This window comes from Giraffa tippelskirchi, chromosome 5 (genome assembly GCF_054371585.1).
Source record: "Giraffa tippelskirchi isolate mGirTip1 chromosome 5, T2T-mGirTip1v1.2.pri, whole genome shotgun sequence".
Lineage (NCBI taxonomy): Eukaryota > Metazoa > Chordata > Mammalia > Artiodactyla > Giraffidae > Giraffa > Giraffa tippelskirchi.
Genome location: NC_137279.1, coordinates 113,310,069 through 113,329,914, shown reverse-complemented (window position 1 = coordinate 113,329,914; position 19,846 = coordinate 113,310,069). Strand labels below are relative to the sequence as shown.

General features: G+C 46.1%; 2 protein-coding genes and 1 long non-coding RNA gene across 14 annotated transcripts in view; 2 read left to right on the top strand and 1 right to left on the bottom strand.

The window, feature by feature from the left end:
- The window catches only part of ELAPOR1 (endosome-lysosome associated apoptosis and autophagy regulator 1), a 67,194-nt gene extending 56,935 nt beyond the window's left edge, over positions 1–10,259 (top strand). For 10 of the 11 annotated variants that reach the window (XM_081487137.1, XM_081487138.1, XM_081487143.1 and 7 more), the window contains 8 exons: positions 1,980–2,153; positions 4,368–4,548; positions 4,851–4,947; positions 5,633–5,734; positions 7,559–7,685; positions 7,763–7,941; positions 8,676–8,841; positions 9,966–10,259. In XM_081487137.1, the coding sequence (XP_081343263.1) occupies positions 1,980–2,153; positions 4,368–4,548; positions 4,851–4,947; positions 5,633–5,734; positions 7,559–7,685; positions 7,763–7,941; positions 8,676–8,841; positions 9,966–10,034 (1,095 nt within the window). In that variant the 3' untranslated portion in view covers positions 10,035–10,259. Of the gene's footprint in view, positions 1–1,979; positions 2,154–4,367; positions 4,549–4,850; positions 4,948–5,632; positions 5,735–7,558; positions 7,686–7,762; positions 7,942–8,675; positions 8,842–9,934 lie in introns of all 11 variants that reach the window. The other variant, XM_081487144.1, reaches the window with a different exon arrangement.
- Positions 7,464–19,523, bottom strand: LOC145505363 (uncharacterized). Its single transcript, XR_014052964.1, has 3 exons — positions 19,324–19,523; positions 13,779–14,074; positions 7,464–13,136 (listed from the first exon to the last, which is right to left on the bottom strand). It is a non-coding gene; the product is annotated as an uncharacterized LOC145505363 (long non-coding RNA).
- The window catches only part of SARS1 (seryl-tRNA synthetase 1), a 20,138-nt gene continuing 19,342 nt past the window's right edge, over positions 19,051–19,846 (top strand). For both annotated transcript variants that reach the window (XM_081487150.1, XM_081487149.1), the window contains exon 1: positions 19,051–19,285. In XM_081487150.1, the coding sequence (XP_081343276.1) occupies positions 19,150–19,285 (136 nt within the window). In that variant the 5' untranslated portion in view covers positions 19,051–19,149. The remainder of the gene's footprint in view (positions 19,286–19,846) is intronic.

Here is a 19,846-nt window from a genome sequence, read left to right as displayed (position 1 = left end):
TATGGTTCAGTTTTCTATAAAGAGACTTTGGAAAAAGGAATCTGGGGGTCGGTGAATTTTAAGTGGGGGAGGGCAGACAGGCTTGTAGCTTCTCTTCTGCTATCCTGGGCACCCTTCTTCCACTTCGGTTCAGTTCAGTTCAGTTGCTCAGTCGTATCTGACTCTTTGTGACCCCATGGACTGCAGCAGCCAGGCCTCCCTGTCCATCACCAACTCCTGGAGTTTACTCAAACTCATGTCCATTGAGTCAGTGATGCCATCCAGCCATCTCATCCTCTGTCGTCCCCTTCTCCTCCCTCCTTCAATCTTTCCCAGCATCAGGGTCTTTTCAAATGAGTCAGCTCTTTGCATCAGGTGGCCAAAGTATTGGAGTTTCAGCTTCAGCATCAGTCCTTCCAATGAATATTCAGGACTGATTTCCTTTAGGATGGACTGGTTGGATCTCCTTGCACTCCAAGGGACTCTCAAGAGTCTTCTCCAACACCACAGTTCAAAAGCATCAATTCTGCGGCGCTCAGCTTTCTTTATAGTCCAACTCTCACTTCCATACATGACCACTGGAAAAACCATAGCCTTGACTAGACAGACCTTTGTTGGCAAAGTAATGTCTCTGCTTTTTAATATGCTGTCCAGGTTGGTCATAACTTTTCTCCCAAGGAGTAAGCATCTTTTAATTTCATGGCTGCAGTCACCATCTGCAGCGATTTTGGAGCCCCAAAAAATAAAGTCAGCCACTGTTTCCACTGTTTCTCCATCTATTTGCCATGAAGTGATGGGACCAGATGCCATGATCTTAGTTTTCTAAATGTTGAGCTTTAAGCCAACTTTTTCACTCTCCTCTTTCACTTTCATCAAGAGGCTCTTTAGTTCTTCTTCGCTTTCTGCCATAAGGGTGGTTTCATTTGCGTATCTGAGGTTATTGATATTTCTCCTGGTGATCTTGATTCCAGCTTGTGCTTCATCAAGCCCAGCGTTTCTTATGATGTTCTCTGCATAGAAGTTAAATAAGCACAGTGACAATATACAGCCTTGATGTACTCCCTTTCCTATTTGGAACCAGTCTGTTGTTCCATGTTGTCCAGCTCTAACTGTTGCTTCCTGACCTGCATACAGGTTTCTCAAGAGGCAGGTCAGGTAGTCTGGTACTCCCATCTCTTTCAGAATTTTCCACAGTTTATTGTTATCCACATAGTCAAAGGCTTTGGCATAGTCAATAAAGCAGAAGTAGATGTTTTTCTGGAACTCTCTTGCTTTTTCAATGATCCAGTGGATGTTGGCAATCTGATCTCTGGTTCCTCTGCCTTTTCTAAATCCAGCTTGAACATCTGGAAGTTCACTGTTCACATATTGCTGAAGCCTGGCTTGGAGAATTTTGAGGATTACTTTACTAGTGTGTGAGATGAGTACAATTGTGTGGTAGTTTGAGCATTCTTTGGCATTGCCTTTCTTAGGGATTGAAATGAAAACTGACCTTTTCCAGTCCTGTGGCCACTGCTGAGTTTTCCAAATTTGCTGGCATATTGAATGCAGTACTTTCACAGCATCATCTTTTAGGATTTGAAATAGCTCAACTGGAATCCCATCACCTCCACTAGCTTTGTTCATAGCAATATTTCCTAAGGCCCACTTGACTTCACATTCCAAGATGTCTGGTTCTAGGTGAGTATATAGTGCTGTTTTCTGCTTGAATGTTAGAAGGGCTATCTTGTGTCTTGAGGGAGTTTTATAATCTAGGCATAGGAACAAAGTACAGAATCTGATCCAACTACCTACCGAAAAATGAGAGATTTGTACATCATATATGTGCTAATACTAGAATGGCAAGATGCACACAGCCTCCCTAGCTCCTGTTTCACATCTTTCAATGCCCACCCCTAATCCACACTTCCTCTTCTCTCACCCCGCCTGGGCTGGACCAGGCTGGGGAGAGTGATGCCACTCTCCTGTGAAGCCGGCCTGATGGACCCCTCTCCCCTCAGATCCACTCCCTGTGCTACAACGACTGTACCTTCTCGGTCAGCACATCAACCAGGACTTTCGACTACAATTTCTTGGCTTTGGAAAACACCATTACTCTGGCTGGAGGGCCAAGCTTTACTTCCAAAGGGCTGAAATACTTCCACCACTTTACCCTCAGTCTCTGCGGAAATCAGGTAAGCTGTATAGGTACTGACAGCATGAGAATGGAAAGGGGCGCCAGTGAATCAGAGGGCAGAGGACATAGGAGGTTCAGCTAGCAGAGGATGGGGCAGATTCAGAGATTTTCAAATGATTATTGTTCTCCCTGAGCACTTTCTCCTCTAAAATCAAATCATTTGGATTATAAACATTTAGGAAAATGAACGTGTTTAAAATCAGATGAGGGGAATTAAAAAATAAATTAAATAAAATAAGGTGTGGGGAATTCCCTGGCGGTCCAGTAGGTAAGACCTGGTGTGTTCCCTGCTGGGGCCTGGGTTCAGTTCCTGGTCAGGGAACTAAGATCCCACAAGCCGCACAGCACAGCCAAAATAAGTTAATTACTTAAATAAAATAGAATAAGGTGTACGTTAACCCATCCCTGACCTTTATTCCCTCAAAATGATTACACAAAAACTACACCCATGCATCAACTATACTTCGAAATAAAAAACAAAACTATGCAAGTGAAAGATTTTTTTTCCTTAAAAAAGTAGTCTTCAGAAATCATGACATCTGTCTTTTGTTTTCTAGAAGCTGGATAAAATAAACTACTCATAATTTCATCTACATGTGTCTTTGCTGACACTACACGTTACCATTAGCATTTCGGGATGCTGCAAATATTTTGGATGTAAATTTAAGAGGTGGAAATATTTGTAAAGGGTAATCACACCACCACTGCACTTGCCTAAATTACTAACAAGCTCTGGTCAGCAGTTGGAAAGTTAGTTTCAAATGTTGCAAAATAAACAGCATCTTGAGCATTTAATCTGTGACTCTGTGTAGAGGTAAGGCCTTTACACCACACAGCTTCTACCCATTTTCTGCAGCATGCAAAATAGCTGGTTTGTGTTTATAGAGAGAACATGTCAAGAAATAAACTATCTGTGAAAGATTAGAGACAAATGTCACCCGTTTTTAAAAAGTCTTTGAAGAAGTTAAAAGAAAGCCTCTGAAGTGACAGTTAGTGATAACTTGGGAACTGGAGACTAATTAAAGCAAGCCCCATGTAGCAAAAGGTTCATTCAGTGAGTTGGGAGAGAAAAGATGGGAATTTGGAGAGTCTGAGAGTTTTATTTTCTTCGCTCCCTTATTCTTATATAATGTCAAGATACCTTTCTGTTCTCATGTTCCTTTTCTGTTTCTTACAATCTTGAAAATAAAGTAAGACACCAGATTTAGCAACTTGAGTCTATTTCTAATTAAATTTATCATTTTGAAAATCCTACATTCTAAATGCTTAGTCCACTTCAATTTAAAATATTGAACAAATGACCTTATATTAGCAAACAAGTTATAATTCATCTTCTATAAATTTAAAGGATTTTGAAGGAAAAATATCTCAATATTTATTCTATTACAAAATCTTGAGGAAGGAGTCCAGTTCCCACTGTTTTTCTGAGTTCTACTCTATAGAGTTTGCATTGTTACACACTGGAGGAGAAGCAGTCTTTCTTTTGCTGATAAATATTTTTAAATGGAATAGGTTCCAACTGGTCCTAAGATGTTCTACCTCAAGGCAGGGAGACAGCTGGTTATGGATTTTGTTTTAACCTCCAGGAAACTCTGGAAAGTCCTCCCAAGATAAGAAAAGAAAGTGTTAATCACTCAGTCTTGTCTGACTCTTTGCAACCTCATGAACTGTAGCCCACCAGGCTCCCTTGTCCATGGAATTTTCCAGGCAACAATGCTGCAGTGGGTTGCCATTTCCTCTCCCAAGATAAGTATGGTAGAATCACAGCTCCAAGGAAGACATAGAGAGGGAATGGGAAGCAGGCCAGATGCCCAAATCAATTTCATGAGATCAGTTACACATTTCAGGATCTGCCTAGAAATCTGACTAGGATAAGGAAGGCCCTTACTGGTAGGCTAGTAGATTAGATCTGCCAATCAATTTGCCACCATCACAAACCCTGCTTATAAGGGGCTCCAGATGATTCAGAGGAAACAAAAGATTGGGGATCTCTGGGCCAGAGTTCCGGAAACTAGGACACCTAGGCCTTATTCTTATCTTTTTTATCTTTTAAAATTTGTCTTGTAATTAGAACAGGGATGAATCATTCCACTGCAGCATGCTCTTAGAAGGCTAAAATTTTAAACATGGAAAAATTGTTCCCTGTTCCCTTTCGAGAGTTCTTCTGTGATCACTCATTCCCTCCCACTTCCTCCCGCACCCACCTGCCCAGGGTAAGAAAATGTCCGTGTGCACTGACAATGTCACCGACCTCCGGATCCCCGAGGGTGAGTCAGGTTTCTCCAAACCCATCACAGCCTACGTGTGCCAGGCGGTCATCATTCCCCCAGAGGTGACAGGCTACAAGGCCGGGGTGTCCTCGCAGCCTGTCAGCCTCGCAGACCGGCTTATTGGTGAGTAACTCAGTCTTTCTCACCTGTTTGAGTATGTGTCTGTGTGAAGAGAGAGTGAATGAGGCTCCCAGACTCTGAGCTAAAAGGCCCCAGGTGAGGGGCCCAACCTCCTGACCTCTGTTTCCCACTCCATCCTGGGGTGCCAAGGGCCCACTGATAAACCTTTGGTTTGCCCTCTCCTGAGCCACTCAGGGATATGATGAGATGAAGGAAGGTGGGATGTGAACAGGTATTGGAAGAACTGAAGTGGTTGCCAGGTAAATGCTACTAGTGAGAACTAATTAGGAGCTCTAATTTGGCAGGGGTGACAACAGATATGACTCTGGATGGCATCACCTCCCCAGCTGAACTTTTCCACCCGGAGTCCCTGGGAATACCGGACGTGATCTTCTTTTATAGGTGAAAATGAAAGGCCAGGCTAATACAAGTGAAACCCAGGGCTCCTCCAAAATCTCTATGGTGTCCCTCCCTCTTTAGCCACCTCCTGCTTATCAAGCCAGAACAAGGTCTAGCAGACCCGCCCAGCAGAGAGCTCTAAAGGCTGAGAATTCCCCAGCCCAGCTACTTGGGTGTTACTGAGGCAGATGTGCCCCTGGAAGCAGTGAGGAATATTGGATGACCTGGGGTGGACAACCCGTCCCGCCTAAGCAGATTCCAGTGTTAATGCATCTGCTAGCCTTTCCTAGGGCTTCCCTGGTGGCTCAGTGGTAAACAGTCCACCTGCAATGCAGGAGACACAGAAGACAACAGGTTTGATCCCCAGGTTGGGAAGATGCCCTGGAGGAGGGCATGGCAACCTACTCCACTATTCTTGCCTGGGAAATCCCACAGACAGAGGAGCCTGGTGGGCAACAGTCCATGAGGTCACTAAAGAGTCAGACATGACTGAGCAACTGAGCACAGCACAACCTTTTCTAGACCAGTGCATTTCCCCTTGACCAGATCTCCCTGACCCCCCACTCTCCCCTATGTGTCAGACCAGACTTCCCCAGCAGGGCATCTGTTCCATGCTGACTTCACTTAGCAGCTCTCCAATGGCACCAATGAGTGACTCCTTCCCCTATGGGGGCTGTTTGCTCTGCAGGTCCAATGATGTGACCCAGTCTTGCAGCTCTGGGAGATCAACCACCATCCGAGTCAGATGCAATCCACTCAAGCCTGCTCCTGGAAGTCTGTCACTGCCAAGGTAAAGGGATGTGATATAGTCTCCCTTTCTTGGCATCACTGCATCCCAAGACCCAAACAGAGATTACTGAAGAAGAGCAAAAGAGAAAACCATCTGAGCTCCATTAATGGGCTCTTGGGGACACAGTCATGGCTCCAAACGCTCGATCTTTAGATGTCAAAGATGGAGCAGAAGAGTAGAAGCTACCCTCACTCTTCTAGAGCGTGTGGGCAGCTTCGTAGCAGAGTGACTAATGGCTAGGGCTGAGGGCCAGATTCAATTCCCCTCCTATACTTGCCAGCTCTGTTATGGATATAGTTCTTATCTTCTCTAGGCCTCTTCTTCGTTATTTACAAAATGGGGATAATAATAAATTCCTTCAAGGGGTTGTTAAGAGGATTAAATGAGATAATGAGACTTGAGATAATGAGGTAATGTGCTTAGTCGATCAGTCACTCTTTGTGACCCCATGGACTGTAGCTCACCAGGCTCTTCTGTCCATGGGGATTCTCCAAGCAAGAATACTGAAGTGGGTTGGCATACCCTCCTCCAAGGTATCTTCCCAACCCAGGGATAGACCCTGTAGGGTCTCCCACACTGCAAGCAGGTGCATTACCATCTGAGCTACCAGGGAAGCTCAATGAGATAACAGATTCTTCCTACTATCAAATTAGTAAAGGTTAGGGAATCCTAAGAATCTCTCTACAGCTGAAAGACCCAATTCTGAATTTAATAGCCAAGGGCACTAAATCAAGGAATCTTGAACTAATTTGATTACAGTACCCTTTCCCCCAGGCTTCCCTGGTGGTTCAGTGGTAAAGAATCTGCCTGCCAATGAAGGAGATGAGGGTTCAATTCTCCAGGAAGATCCCCTGGTGAAGGAAATGTCAACACACTCCAGTACTCTTGCCTGGGATAGCCCATGGACAGAGGAGACTAGTGGGCCACAGTCCATGGGGTTGCAACAGAATCAGGCATGACTTATCAACTAAACAACAACAACCTTTTCCCCTACCTTCCTCTTTTCACATAACACTAACATCTTGAGGGTACCCATGTCTTGAGGAAGATGGTTTGGAAAATGCTGCTGCTAGACAATGACTGATCAGGGAGATGGGGAGCCAAGAGGCACACTGTGACCCAGCAGTGGTGTCAAAATGTATGGTCACTATTCTTGCTGCAAACATTACAGTAAAATACATTGCAGACAGCAGTGACCTGAAGTTCATTCCCGAACACTGCCACCCCCCCACACTCAACTCTCCACAGGAAGCTCTACACACTGCTGTATTTAAAATGGATAACCAACAAGGTCCTACTGTACAGCACAGGGAACTCTGCTCAATGTTATGTGGCAGCCTGGATGGAGTTTGGGGGAGAATGGATACATGTACATGTATGGCTGAGTCCCTTCACTGTTCGCCTGAAACTCTTACAACATTGTTTGTTAATTGGCTATACCCCAATAGAAAATAAAAACTTTAAAATGAAAGAAAAAAGTGACTTTTGCAAAATGTCCCACGTCCATGGGGAGAACAGGAGCTTCTGAAGCGTTAGTTGGGCAGCTGCGCTATAGCTCAGACAGCTTACATGAGTTCTCATCTGATGTCGGCAGAAACATACGTGCAGAGGGTGGGGGCCCTGATAAAGGCTGGAAAGGCCTCTTATCATCAGGGAAATCAGAGAGCAAAACTAAGGCTAAGGACTAGTTGGAAGGGTCACAATGGAACTGACAATTTGACAAGGAGAAGATGGATCAGGCAATTTATGAAATGACAGGACTCCAACCAGATCTTCCCAACAGTCCCGCGAGCATGCACTTAAGTCTCCTTTCTGCTCTGTTAGCACGTGCTCCGATGGGACCTGCGATGGCTGTAACTTCCACTTCCTGTGGGAGAGCGTGGCCGCTTGCCCCCTCTGCTCAACTGCCGACTACCATGCTATCGTCAGCAGCTGTGTGGCTGGCATCCAGGTAGGCATCTCTGCTTGGGGACTTCCCAGGAAACAGGCGAGTGTGATATCTGAGTTCCTTGTTTTTCTCCCCAACAGAAAACTACTTACGTGTGGCGAGAACCAAAGCTGTGTTCTGGTGGCATCTCCCTGCCTGAGCAGAGAGTCACCATCTGCAAAACAATAGACTTCTGGCTGAAAGTGGGCATCTCTGCAGGCACCTGCACTGCCATCCTGCTCACCGTCTTGACCTGTTACTTTTGGAAAAAGAATCAAAAGTACGTGATGGGTTTGGGGATGGCCAGGGCTGGATCATTGAGCTGAGAGGAAAGTATCTGAGAGTATAAATTCACAGGGCTGCTCTTTGGTATTGGCCACAGTCCCTGTGACTCTGGCCAGAGGCTTGTTGAGCCACTCATCCAGTATATGCCTTGGTTATCCTGACTCCTAGGGGCTTCCCTGGTGGCTCAGCAGTAAAGAATCTGCCTGCCATGCAGAGGGCATGGGTTCAATTCCTCCAGGAAGATCCCCTGGAGGAGGGTATGGCAACCCACTCCAGTATTCTTGCCTGGAGAATCCCATGGACAAGGGAGCCCAGCGGGCTACAGGCCATGAGGTCACAAAGAGTCAGACATGACTGAAGCAACTCAGCACACACATATGCATCTTAACTCCTAAACAGGGATGGTACCACATGGCAGTCTATGAAAAACTGTTAGATCTCAAAAGAAATGCAAAGAGAATTCTTAATTTGCTATTATTAATGATAAAAATAGTTTTGCAATTTCATGATTTCTATTCAGCTTTGAGATCACAGAAACACCTAGATTTAAGGCAAAAGATCCCTGACTTGGGAATCAGATTCCCTAGCCAAATCCCCAGCCTAACACCATTTTGCTGTGTTTCAGTTCCATCACCCATGGTAAGGGAATATATCCTTTTAGCCCAACCTTTCTCCTTTTCCTTTTATTATATTTTGGTGTCTTGTCTTCCCCATTCCCTTGTTTCATAGGCTAGAGTACAAGTACTCCAAGCTGGTGATGAATGCTACCCTCAAGGACTGTGACCTGCCAGCCGCCGACAGCTGTGCCATCATGGAAGGCGAGGACGTGGAGGATGACCTCATCTTTACCAGCAAAAAGTCACTCTTTGGGAAGATCAAATCATTTACCTCCAAGGTAGGGAGGATGGCCAGTGCACTGAGGTCACCCTGGAGGTCAGGAGACGACATCAGTCCTAGGACACTGAGACCCCCCACTGTTTAGGGACCACTGTTCTGCTCCCTACCCTCCATACTCTTCTATCCTCCTGCCTTGAGAATCCTGGCTTCTGTCTTCTGTATTTTCACACAAATACTTTTTCCCCTGAGGCCCAAGACTGCTCTGCACAAGGCTCCTTCTCTGCCAACATGCACTCCAGTGGATCGGCTGTTTGGGCCTTTTAACTTCCAGAAGGAGTACTGAACCACCCATGTTGAGGTTCAGAATCACCCTCCGTCCCCAAAAGGCAAAACAAAACAATAAACCAAAAACCTTTTTGTATTTTGGAGGGAGGGGAAGGGATGACCTCTAGGATCAACTTCTGGTAGAAGTGAGGCTCTCCTTTGGCCAGTGGAAGGTGCTATCCCCTGGATGTCAGGCCCCTGTCCTTTGGGGGCTGAGTCACAGCTTCATCTAAGTTGTTCACCCTTGAACAGTTCTAAACTGGGAGAGCTGACTCTGTATGGGTGGGTGAATGAGTCTGAAGCTCATAAACGTAAGACAGACCACACTGTTGCTGGGCCTGGGGCAAGCAGAGAGCATTCGAGTGATTCCTCCAGGGCCATTGCCCTCTGAAGCCCTACTCTGCCAGCACACACAGTTCACTGCTGCCCTGACCAATTTATCCAAACTGGGTGGGGAGGGTGGCAACAGAAAAGGAAAGGAAGGTGGGTAGGTGTTTACTTGGCCAAATCTCATTCCCTTTGTGCTGACCTTCCAGGATAACTCCCTTGGCCTCCTTAGACCTTGAATGCTTTTTGTTTAACCAATGGGATAAGTTTACCCTGGGACACTTAGGTCTTTCTGGAACTTCTAGAATTCAACAAAGATGCAAAGCAAGGGGTTTAAAGATATTTCTTATCCTCTGACTAACCGAAGGGAGCAAGAAGAATAGAGGCTATCTTATGTCCATGTTTCCACAAAGCCACTGAAAGCAGGAATTTCAGGAGGGTTCTTTCTGTCACCTCTTTTCCATTTCTCCCCTTTGTTCCCCAAACTTGCCCATGTGCAGCAGCCAGCTCCTGTCACCATCTCTCTTTCAGAGGACTCCTGATGGATTCGACTCGGTGCCACTGAAGACATCCTCAGGAGGCCCAGACATGGACCTGTGAGGGACACTGTCCTGCCTCACCTGCCTCCTTGTCTGGGCACATCACCTTGCAAGCCTGTGGCAATGTGGGTGCCACCTTCCTGCAACACCCACTGCTGGAAATCTCTTCATTGTGGCCTTATCAGAAGAAGTTTGAATTCCAGATCTTTGTTTTGTTTTTATAGAGTACCCAAACCTTCCTTTTGCTTGCCTCAAACCTGCCAAATATACCTACACTTTGTTTATATATTACTCCCTCGCTTGCATCTTGTTTCCCAAAATGGACCAGCCATCAGAGCCATAGCTTCATCTGCTCATATTTCTTATTGCTCTGGGACAAAAGTATTTCTCTCTTTTTAAGTATAGAAACGACTCCCCCTGTCCTCTTATTTCAGGGCAGAAGCAGCCAGGAGTTTCTCCTGATCATTGCCCTCAGCTCATGATCTCTTTGGGAGAGCTGGGTGAGGAGGGTATTGGCATCCCCTGATGGACCATCTTCCTTGTTGTCTGGATTCATCTCTCCTGGATAACTGGCTCCAACTGGTATAATGGACAGGCTGGGGACCAGATGAGTAAGCCCTGGGTAAGAAAAGGCTTGATAAGCACAAAGAGGCAATAAAGGAAGGTTTTATTTTGTTTTTTAAACTGGGTACTTCATTCCCTTTTCTTGAGTAAGCTATAACTGTTCTCACTGGAGCCAAAGGAAAAAGTTTGTCAAGAAAATGCCCAAAGCCCTGATGGATCTATTCTCCCCCTAGCATCGCCTTTTTGTTTTTTCATTTTTGAAACCTCCCACCTTCTCCCTATGCCACTAAAGGGAACCAGGTAAGCCCCAGTCCCAGATGTTTTAGCTTTATTCTCTATTTGCTTTTACCCAAAAATGACAAAACATTGCCAATGGGGAAAATTTCTCATCCTTGAGTACCCCATACCTAAAGGCTTGGACCATATTAGAGAACACGCATATTATATTTTGGAAGAACACAAGGAGGTCAAGGTTTTAATGGGGCCACACTGGAAAGCCAGCCCACAGTGGGATGGACCTGAGGTGGCCATGGTGCCTGCTTCTAAGCTTAGTTCATCTGCTTGGCCACAGAATAAACAACCTGTAGGCTGGCCAAGAAAGGCAAGGACTTCTAGCCCGTGTCCCAGCAGTAAGTAGATCCAGATCAGTCTTCAAGGAGGAAACACTGGGGGAGTTGGACAAGATGTTCGCCAAACTGGGAACCCTCGCACTTTCAAGGCCCTGTCTTTCCCTTCTTTTGTTCTCCTTTCCTTTGTGTGCTAAAAAACTAAAATGACTTCTGGCCCCACCTTCTGCTAGCATCCGTTCTGAAAGGTGAGTAAAGTGAATGGCCTCTTTGCCCCTTTTCTCGACTTTCACAACAAATGTAAGTGATGAACTTTTAACTAGAATGGTAGAACCAGAGCAAGAATTGAAGTTCTCTTTTTCTTTCGACTAATGGCAATTCTCCTCCCCTCACTATTTGGCTAGAATGATGTCCTGGTTCAAGGGCCTGGTTGCCCATGGTTTGTGCCTGTCTCCTTTCTCAAATGGCCATTTGGTGACCAGCTGGTAGGTCAAGCTTGGAGATGACACTCGTAAATGGTTTGTCTGCTGCATAATGGTTGGCTGCTCTGATCTGCCCCTGCTGCCCTGGCAATGGTCTTATAGAAGGGTCTGTGAGAACTGGAACCCTGCTGTGACTTCTGGCCAGAAACAGCATCACTGAAGGCAGGCAGTCCCTTTGATTCAATAAATCTAGAAGCTTTTCTTTGGTATCTAATTTCTTCCTCCTCTTGTGGGACTCAGGCTCTCAGAACCTGTGGCCATGGTGGAATTTCTCCCAACGGAGGCAGATAATCAGCTTCTGAATGCCAGCCTAAAGTTTTCTGTAGTCTCAACAATGCCCCGGGCATCTGCTTTTCCACCAAATAACTTTATTTGGTGACAAAGGCCACAGAAGGTACACAGACTGTGCTAGAATCAATCAGAAAAAAATACCTACCCCGTTGATTTCTTTATTCTGACATCTTGAAACTGAGTGATCCTAGAGCAACCTCAGGCTCCACTGACTCAATCATAATACTTCAAAGATCTCCTTTCCATATCCCTTAGTGTACTGATTTCTGCAAATATTCCCTGCATCCTGCCAGGAACTCCTTGGGTTGCTATAAGGGTCATCTGTTGCTCCCCTAGCAACTTAGACATGATAGATATTTTTTAATAGCTCTATTGAGGTATAATTCAAATTCCATGCAATTCACTCATTTAAAACATACAATTCAACAGATTTTAGTATACTCACAGAATTGTACACCTATTACCATAGTCAAATTTAGAACACACATGTGTTATTTTATATGGGAAAAACCTTTAGTAAACTACGACTATAGTGTTTTGCACAAGCTTTTAGGTGAGGGAGAGTGGGCTCAGGGGATAAAATATTAAATCCCATTTAGTTACCTAGAGTCCAGGAATACATATGTAACTCTCATCATGTAGACGTCACCTGTATTTGGCTGAGAGTACAAATGAAGACTGGTGTATTCAAGGACCAGGGGATTTCTTATGTCAACAAAACTTTTTTTTTTGGTCTCATTCTAAGACTGACTATATTTATACAACAGAGACTTTGTAATGGATTTTTCAACTTTGTGAAACCAAATTTTTATCTCACCAAGACTGACTGGATCTCCTTTTTACTCTGTATTCTAAGAGTTTGTAGTTTGTTAGGGGATGGGTATCGCGTGTCACACTTTTTTTGTGAAATAAAAATATACCTTTTAGCTGTTTTTCTTAAACAGGTTTGATGGCTGGATGAGTGAGTGAGAAATGGTAAATGCCCTTAAAACTTAAGCTGAAGAGGAGGACTCTGGAACCCCAGGAGCACATTTGGGAGCAAGAGGGACCTCTGCTACAAGCATCTCACCACCTGCCGAGGAATCAGCCATCAAAGCCTCAGTTTCCACAATAGTAAAACACACCTGATGATGCCTTACCTCCCAAGACTGGGTGAGGATCGAAAAAGAGAACCCACAAAACACTGAGCACGTCAGTTCCATTCCCCTCCAGTTCAGTTTTCTCTTGGGTGGCACTGAGGCCAGCCACATGACAATGTGCCTACAAAGACAGGTGAAATTAGCTTATTTGGGTATGATATTGATTAGTATGGACTAGATGTGGATAAAATCCTAGAGGACATCAAGGACCCACCATTTCCCAGTGCAGCTGGATTTTCCTGCTTCCGTGCTTTCCTTTACTCCAGTTGAGGGCACTTAGTCCCTAGAAAGAATTCCCTTAGCTGGTTGGTTGTGACCCACATTTGTTCTGACTGGGTGGTACCTGGGTGTTGTCATTATTGTTTAGCCACTAAGTCGTGCCTGACTCTTTGTGACCCCATGGACTGTATAGCCCTACAGGCTCCTCTGTCCATGGGATTTCCCAGGCAGGAATACTGGAGTGGGTTGCCATTTCCTACTACAGGGGATCTTCCTGACCCAGGGATCAAACCCTGGTCTCCGGTGTTGCAGATGGATTCTTTACCACTGAGCTAGCAGGGAAATCTGGATTATACAGATGGCTAACTAGTTAATTAAATTTTGCTATACCATGCAGCCTGTGGGATCTTAGTTCCCCAATCAGGGATCAGACCCAGGCCCTTGGCAGTGAGAGTAAGGAAGTCTTAACCACTGGACTGCCAGGGAATTCCCTAAATATTTAAATATTTTAAATATTACCCCTGCTTATAGGATAATATCTAACCTCTTAAATTTTATTTATTTTTGGCTGCACTGGGTCTTCACTGATGCCTGCAGGACTTCTCCAGTTGCAGGGAGCAGGGACTACTCTCCAGTTGGCGTATTCAGGCTTCTTCTTGCAGTGGCTTCTCTCGTTGCAGAGCACGGGCTCTAGGGCGCATGGGCTCAGTCGTTGTGGCTCACAGCCTTAGTTGCTCTGTGGCATGTGGACTCTTCCTGGACCAGGGATTGAACCCATGTCCCCTGCATTGGCAGGGAAATTCTTAACCGCTGAATCACGAGGGAAGTCCAAAATCTAAACTAAGAAGGAAAGTAGGAAAGGAAACTCGCATTAATTAGGCATCTCTACGTATCAAGCCTGAACTAAGTTCTTTCATAACATTGCCAACTTGGTTCTCAGAGCAGGCCTAGAGGCAGGTACTGGCCCCACTATAATAAGTGAGGAACAGCTTCAGTAATGTGGTATACATGGTCCCTAACTGCACACACTTATACTCTGTGTGTGCTTGTGCTAAGTCCCTTCAGTCGTGTCTGACTCTTTGTGACGCTATGGACTGTAGCCTGCCAGGCTCCTCTGTCCATGGGATTCTCCAGGCAAGAATATTGGAGTGGGTTGCCATGCCCTGCTCCAGGGGATCTTCCCAACCCAGGGATCCAACCTGTAGTCTCTTGCATCTCCTGCAATGGCAGGCAGGTTCTTTACCACTAGCACCACCTATTCTACACCAGACACTCTAACCACATTGAAATTTTCACTGTTCCTCAGTCATAAGCTCTGTCATACCTCCCTGCCTTGACGTATGTCTCTCTAACCATACTGAATTTTTTTACTGTTCCTCAGTCATAAGCTCTATCATACATCCCTGCCTTGACATATGCCTCTGCTTTTGCTTTCCTTTTTACCTGATAGACCCCCATCCAGTTTTCAAAGTCACTCCACTGTGAAACCCTCCCTGACTCACCCACTGGAGATGCAATAGTGAATAAATAATTACATGGGAGTGTTGCAGTTCCTTGACATGAGTTCAGCCACACACTGTACTGTGTCCCAGGGTATCACATAAGCAAGCTTGAAACTGGGGCTGGGGGAGTGGAAGGGGTGAATGTATGAAGTGAAACACATTGTCAGGTAACCAGGCAAGAAGATACTAAGGACTTGGTCTAATACTTAAAGAAGACATTTAATTAAGAACCACAGAGCCACAATGGGTATTAGAGAGACAGAGAAATTGAGGCTTTCTCAATTTGATACAGGGGCTTCCCAGGTGGTGCAGTGATAAAGAATCTGCCTGCAAATGAAAGAGACACAAGAGACACGGGTTTGATCCCTGGGTTGGGAAGATCCCCTGGAGGAGGAAATGGCAACCCGCTCCAGTATTCTTGCCTGGAAAATCCCATGGATAGAGGAGCCCAGCGGGCTACGGTCCATGGGGTCGCAAAGAGTCGGACACGACTGAGTGAGCACAAGTATGATACCGAGTGACGGGAGAATTGACACCGCACTCCAATTTGAACCGAGGGAGAGGCAGGATCAAAGTCCCCCATGTCCAGGCAGCCCTCACTGACCTTTACTATTTTTAAATGGTTCCTTCTTGTTGCCCAAGGATGGCAACATCACCTTCCTGTTACTGTGTGTCTAACAGGAGAAAGTGGGCAGTAGAACTGGAGGTGGTGCTGTTAGTTCCTGCTGAAACAATCTGATCAAGGTTTCTGGACAATGAGAACCTAGAAGGGTGCTGAACCCATCTGAGGGGAGAGGTGAAGAGAGTAGCAGAGAAGGATTCCAAGAGGAAGGAGGAATTAGCCAGTTTGGAGAAAGGAGCAGGAAATGAGAGCTCAAGGCACAAGGAACTTGCACAAAGGTTCAAGGCCAGGAAGGGAAGCCACAAAGAGCTCAGGCTGCAGAGCTTGAGGGGGAAACGCCGAGAAAGAAAGAGGGACCATATTGGAGAAGTTGGTAGGGGGCAGATCACGAAAGGCTTTGCAAGCTCTGTTTGAACATCTCCTGAGGCCGGCAGGTAGGCATTGAAGGCTTCCTTCCAGCAGAGGAGTGAGAAGTCAGGGCTTGCTGGTCAAACCCTGAGAAGCTCTACTCCAAACCCAAAAGAGCAACAGAAGAGCAAGGGGTGGCTAAGGCAAGGCCCAGGAGAGCCTCCCACATTAGCCAGCTCTGAACTGGTGAAAACCTTGGACGGCATCTCTGCCTGGGTGCCCACCCTCTTTTCCAGCTCCCTCCCTGCAGGTACTTGTTCCTCCTGGGCTGCCCACAAGCTGCCCAGGACCCCCATGGCACTATCTCATCTAGGATTCTGTTTCCTGAACCTGTACCAAGCTTCTAACCCCTCATTCTACTCCCTGCAACTCATTCACTCAACAGGGATTTAGTAAGTACCACCCACCAGTGTAAGGCGTGGGGCTTCCCAGGTGGCGCTAGTTGTAAAGACCCTATCTGCCAATGCAGGAAACTCGGTCCCTGGGTTGGGAAGATCCCCTGGAGGAGGGCATGGCAACCAACTCCAGTATTCTTGCCTGAAGAATCCCCATGAAAAGAGGAGCCTGGCAGGCTATAGTCCATGGGATCGCAAAGAGTCAGACACAACTGAAGGGACTGAGCATTTAAGTGTAAGATGCTATCCTAGGTCCTGTGGAGATAAAGATGCAAATATCCAATGGTTTCTGCCCTATAAGATAAAGTCACATTTTTTTTTTTGGCCAGATTCCTCAAGGCCCTGTTTTCTGCTAAGGAATGCTAACAAAGGGACAAGCCCAAACATTGGACTATCTTAGATACTTACCGGGCTTCCCTAGTAGTTCAAATGGTAAAGCATCTGTCTGCAATGCAGGAGACCTGGGTTTGATACCTGGGTCAGGAAGAGCCCCTGGAGAAGGAAATGGCAACCCACTCCAGTATTCTTGCCTGGAGAATTCCATGGACAGAGGAGCCTGGTGGGCTATATAGTCCATGGGGTTGCAAAGAGTCGGACACAACTGAATGACTAACACACAAGCAAGATACTTACCAGTAGTCAGGCTTTGGTTCCATTACTTAACTTCCCTGGGCCTCAGTTTCTTCATACAAAAGGTAAAGAAGTTGGGCTAACTATTTTCCAGAGGGGGTTCCTTGAACCCTGGAGTCCTCAGATACTAGATACTGAGAACTATTCTCAGTATTAAAGTCTAATAGAAGTCACCCATTTGAAAGTGGTATGGCTTCACACCATCACACCATCACTCTGTAACAAAAGTATTTATGTTGATCTGTGTTAGCTTCTGACAGGAATTATTCAGTGTAATAACATAGGTATTTCCTGCTAATAAGAAAATCCTAATTGGCAGCCATACATGGCTGATTATCAAGAAGGGAAAATGAATCATTTTTTAAAAATTATGTTAGACAAAAATATTTCAAAACATGGGGGACAAGGGGATGAAAAGATTAGGACTAGGCTAGTAAATAAAGTCATCTCCAGCTCTAAAAAATCCTGTTATTCTAAGCTGATAAATGAAATATCCTATTATGTTAATTTATTATACTTACCAGGTAGCATGAGCATTTTAAAGGAAGATGTCTGTAAGGATTTGGGAATAGGCATACTGTTCCTCATCCTTCCACTTTAGATGTCTGTAGTCTAATGATAAAACTAATGGTGAAAATTCCAGTTCGGAGAGATAAGAATTTTAAGGCCATCCTTCCAATTACATCGGTGGATGACCTTCTTAAAGTGTGAGCTTAGTGACTCTCCTCCCCTCAGCCTGGGCCCTTGAAGCCTCAGGAGCACCCATCACTGTTTTGAAACTTAGCAAAAATACACTTTGGCACTGCCTTCACTGACAGGAAAGCAGTCAGCTCCCATCAAAGACTTGCCCTCAGAAGATTTCAGGGAACTCAACCCTTTGAGGACAGTCTTCTTACACACTTTCTTCAGTGACTGTAGCTCTCAATACTTCCTTTACACTGGTTTTAAATCTTACATCCTCGGTATGCAGAACCTAGGGGGCCAAACCCAGACAAATGCCTTTCTCTAAGTCTCCCCCTGAGTCTCTACTAGTCAGCTCCACCACTGGTATTAGCCATGCCCTACACCTCGACGTTGGCTTGGTAGAGCTTTGCTGGGGAGTAGGACAGCAATGCCATACCCTCATGACAGGTGCACAAGCAAATGGCATAAGACCAAGGTCTTAGCACAGTTAGCTTTGGGGCACTGAGGGTGGGACTCTCAACTCTTGGTAAAGTGGGAAGGATGTGGAAAAGTATGTGCGCGTTCGTGCTAAGTCTTCAGTCATGTCTAACTCTTTGCGATCCTATGGACTGTAGCCTGCAAGGCTCCTTTGCCCATGGGATTCTCCAGGCAAGAATACTGAAGTGGGTTGCCATACCCTCCTCCAGGGGATCTTCCAGACCCAGGGATGGAACCAGCATCTCTTACATCTCCTGCATTGGCAGGCAGTTCTTTACCACTAGCACCACCTGGCAAGCCCAGGGAAGAGTATGCCCATTCCCAAATCCTTCAAATAAAACTCTTGTTATTAGGGAGATTTTTGGATAACTTTGGCTTCAATCAGCAATCAGAATACTTCACTGTAAAGGCTTGAATGTTATAAAATTAAAATATGATGAAATCTTTGTTCTAGGAATTTTCACATAGATCTAAGATGACTTCAATATCTTAAACTGCCTTCAAATCTCCTAACTATTTTCCCCTTGGAAAAGTCTCTTCAAGTGTCTCTCTGAAAGACTTCAATCCCACTCCTCCAACCCCAAGATCTGAAGGGTTGCAAAAGAGACAGTTTGGTTTACTCAATAACCAGATTAAGAAAGGTAGCCTAACTCATGCAAGAGAGGAGGAATTTTGAATTGAAGTAATCTGGGGATTAAAACATGTTGCCACTCTCTTGACTCAAGATGGAGAAAAGAGTAGAGGTTCAGAGAGAGGGTCCAGTCTTAGGACTTGTAAGTCTTAGAAGCTTGTAAGGCGGAAACTGGAATCTACTGGGGGCCCCAGCTTCCAAGCCAGTGATTATACTGACAGGCCTTGTCTTAGAAATGCCCGTTAATACGAGGAGGAAACAGGCACTCATTTCTCTTCTATGGGACAATTAGAGCCCCTAAAGAAGCAGGCAGAGCTGGAAAGAAACCACAGGAGCAGCTAAAACCCGCTCGTGGGCGGGACTTGAACACACCCCAGGAAGGCCACGCCCACCCACCCGCGGACCCGCTTCCGATACAGCCGCTTCCGGTCCAGAGGTGAGGGCGTCCCCACGCTCCCACCGCGCCTGCGCAGGAAGGGCGGATCAGCGCGCGGGTGCAGTGCGTCGGTCAGAGGCTGACGGCTGTGGGAAGAACCTCACTTAGTGTTGACTCAGGAGAAGGGACGATGGTGCTGGATCTGGATTTGTTTCGGGTGGATAAAGGGGGGGACCCAGCGCTCATTCGAGAGTCGCAGGAGAAGCGCTTCAAGGACCCGGGACTGGTGGACCAGCTGGTGAAGGCAGACAGCGAGTGGCGACGATGTAAGTACCGGGACGCGCGGAGTATCCCCGGAGCTTACCCCCAACTTCATCTCTCGGATCTCCTGAACTTCCACCCTTCGTTAAGACTCCCTCCCAGGTTGCGATGGCTCCGAAGCTCTGTCCCCCTCGAAACGCACCCGGGATCCGGTTTATCCCACTTTCCCCCTCTGCCGGGGCTGTGCCACCTCCCTTCCCGGCGTGCCGGGTGCCGATCGCTACTTCTGAGTCTGGGAAAGGAGCATGGCGCAGGCGCATCAAGAGCTGTCAAGCCTTCCGGCGGCAAGGATAGCCAGAAGAAAGCCTGGGCGGGAGGTTTGGAGAGTTTGCCTTTCCGAACACTTGTCTTTGGTCGCCTTCTGTCTTTTTCTCATCTTCAGCGAGGTCATAGTGATCTCCTTCTCTCTTGATATAATCAAAGGTTTCAACCTGAGTCACATCTACAGCGCAATAGGTTCACTCCGTCCATATTGGAAGCATTTTGGGACTGAGGAGGCCGCTCCTGGCTAAAAACAGTGATCCTGGAGCCTTGGGGAAGGGCTCCCCCTGAACTGTGGGCAAACC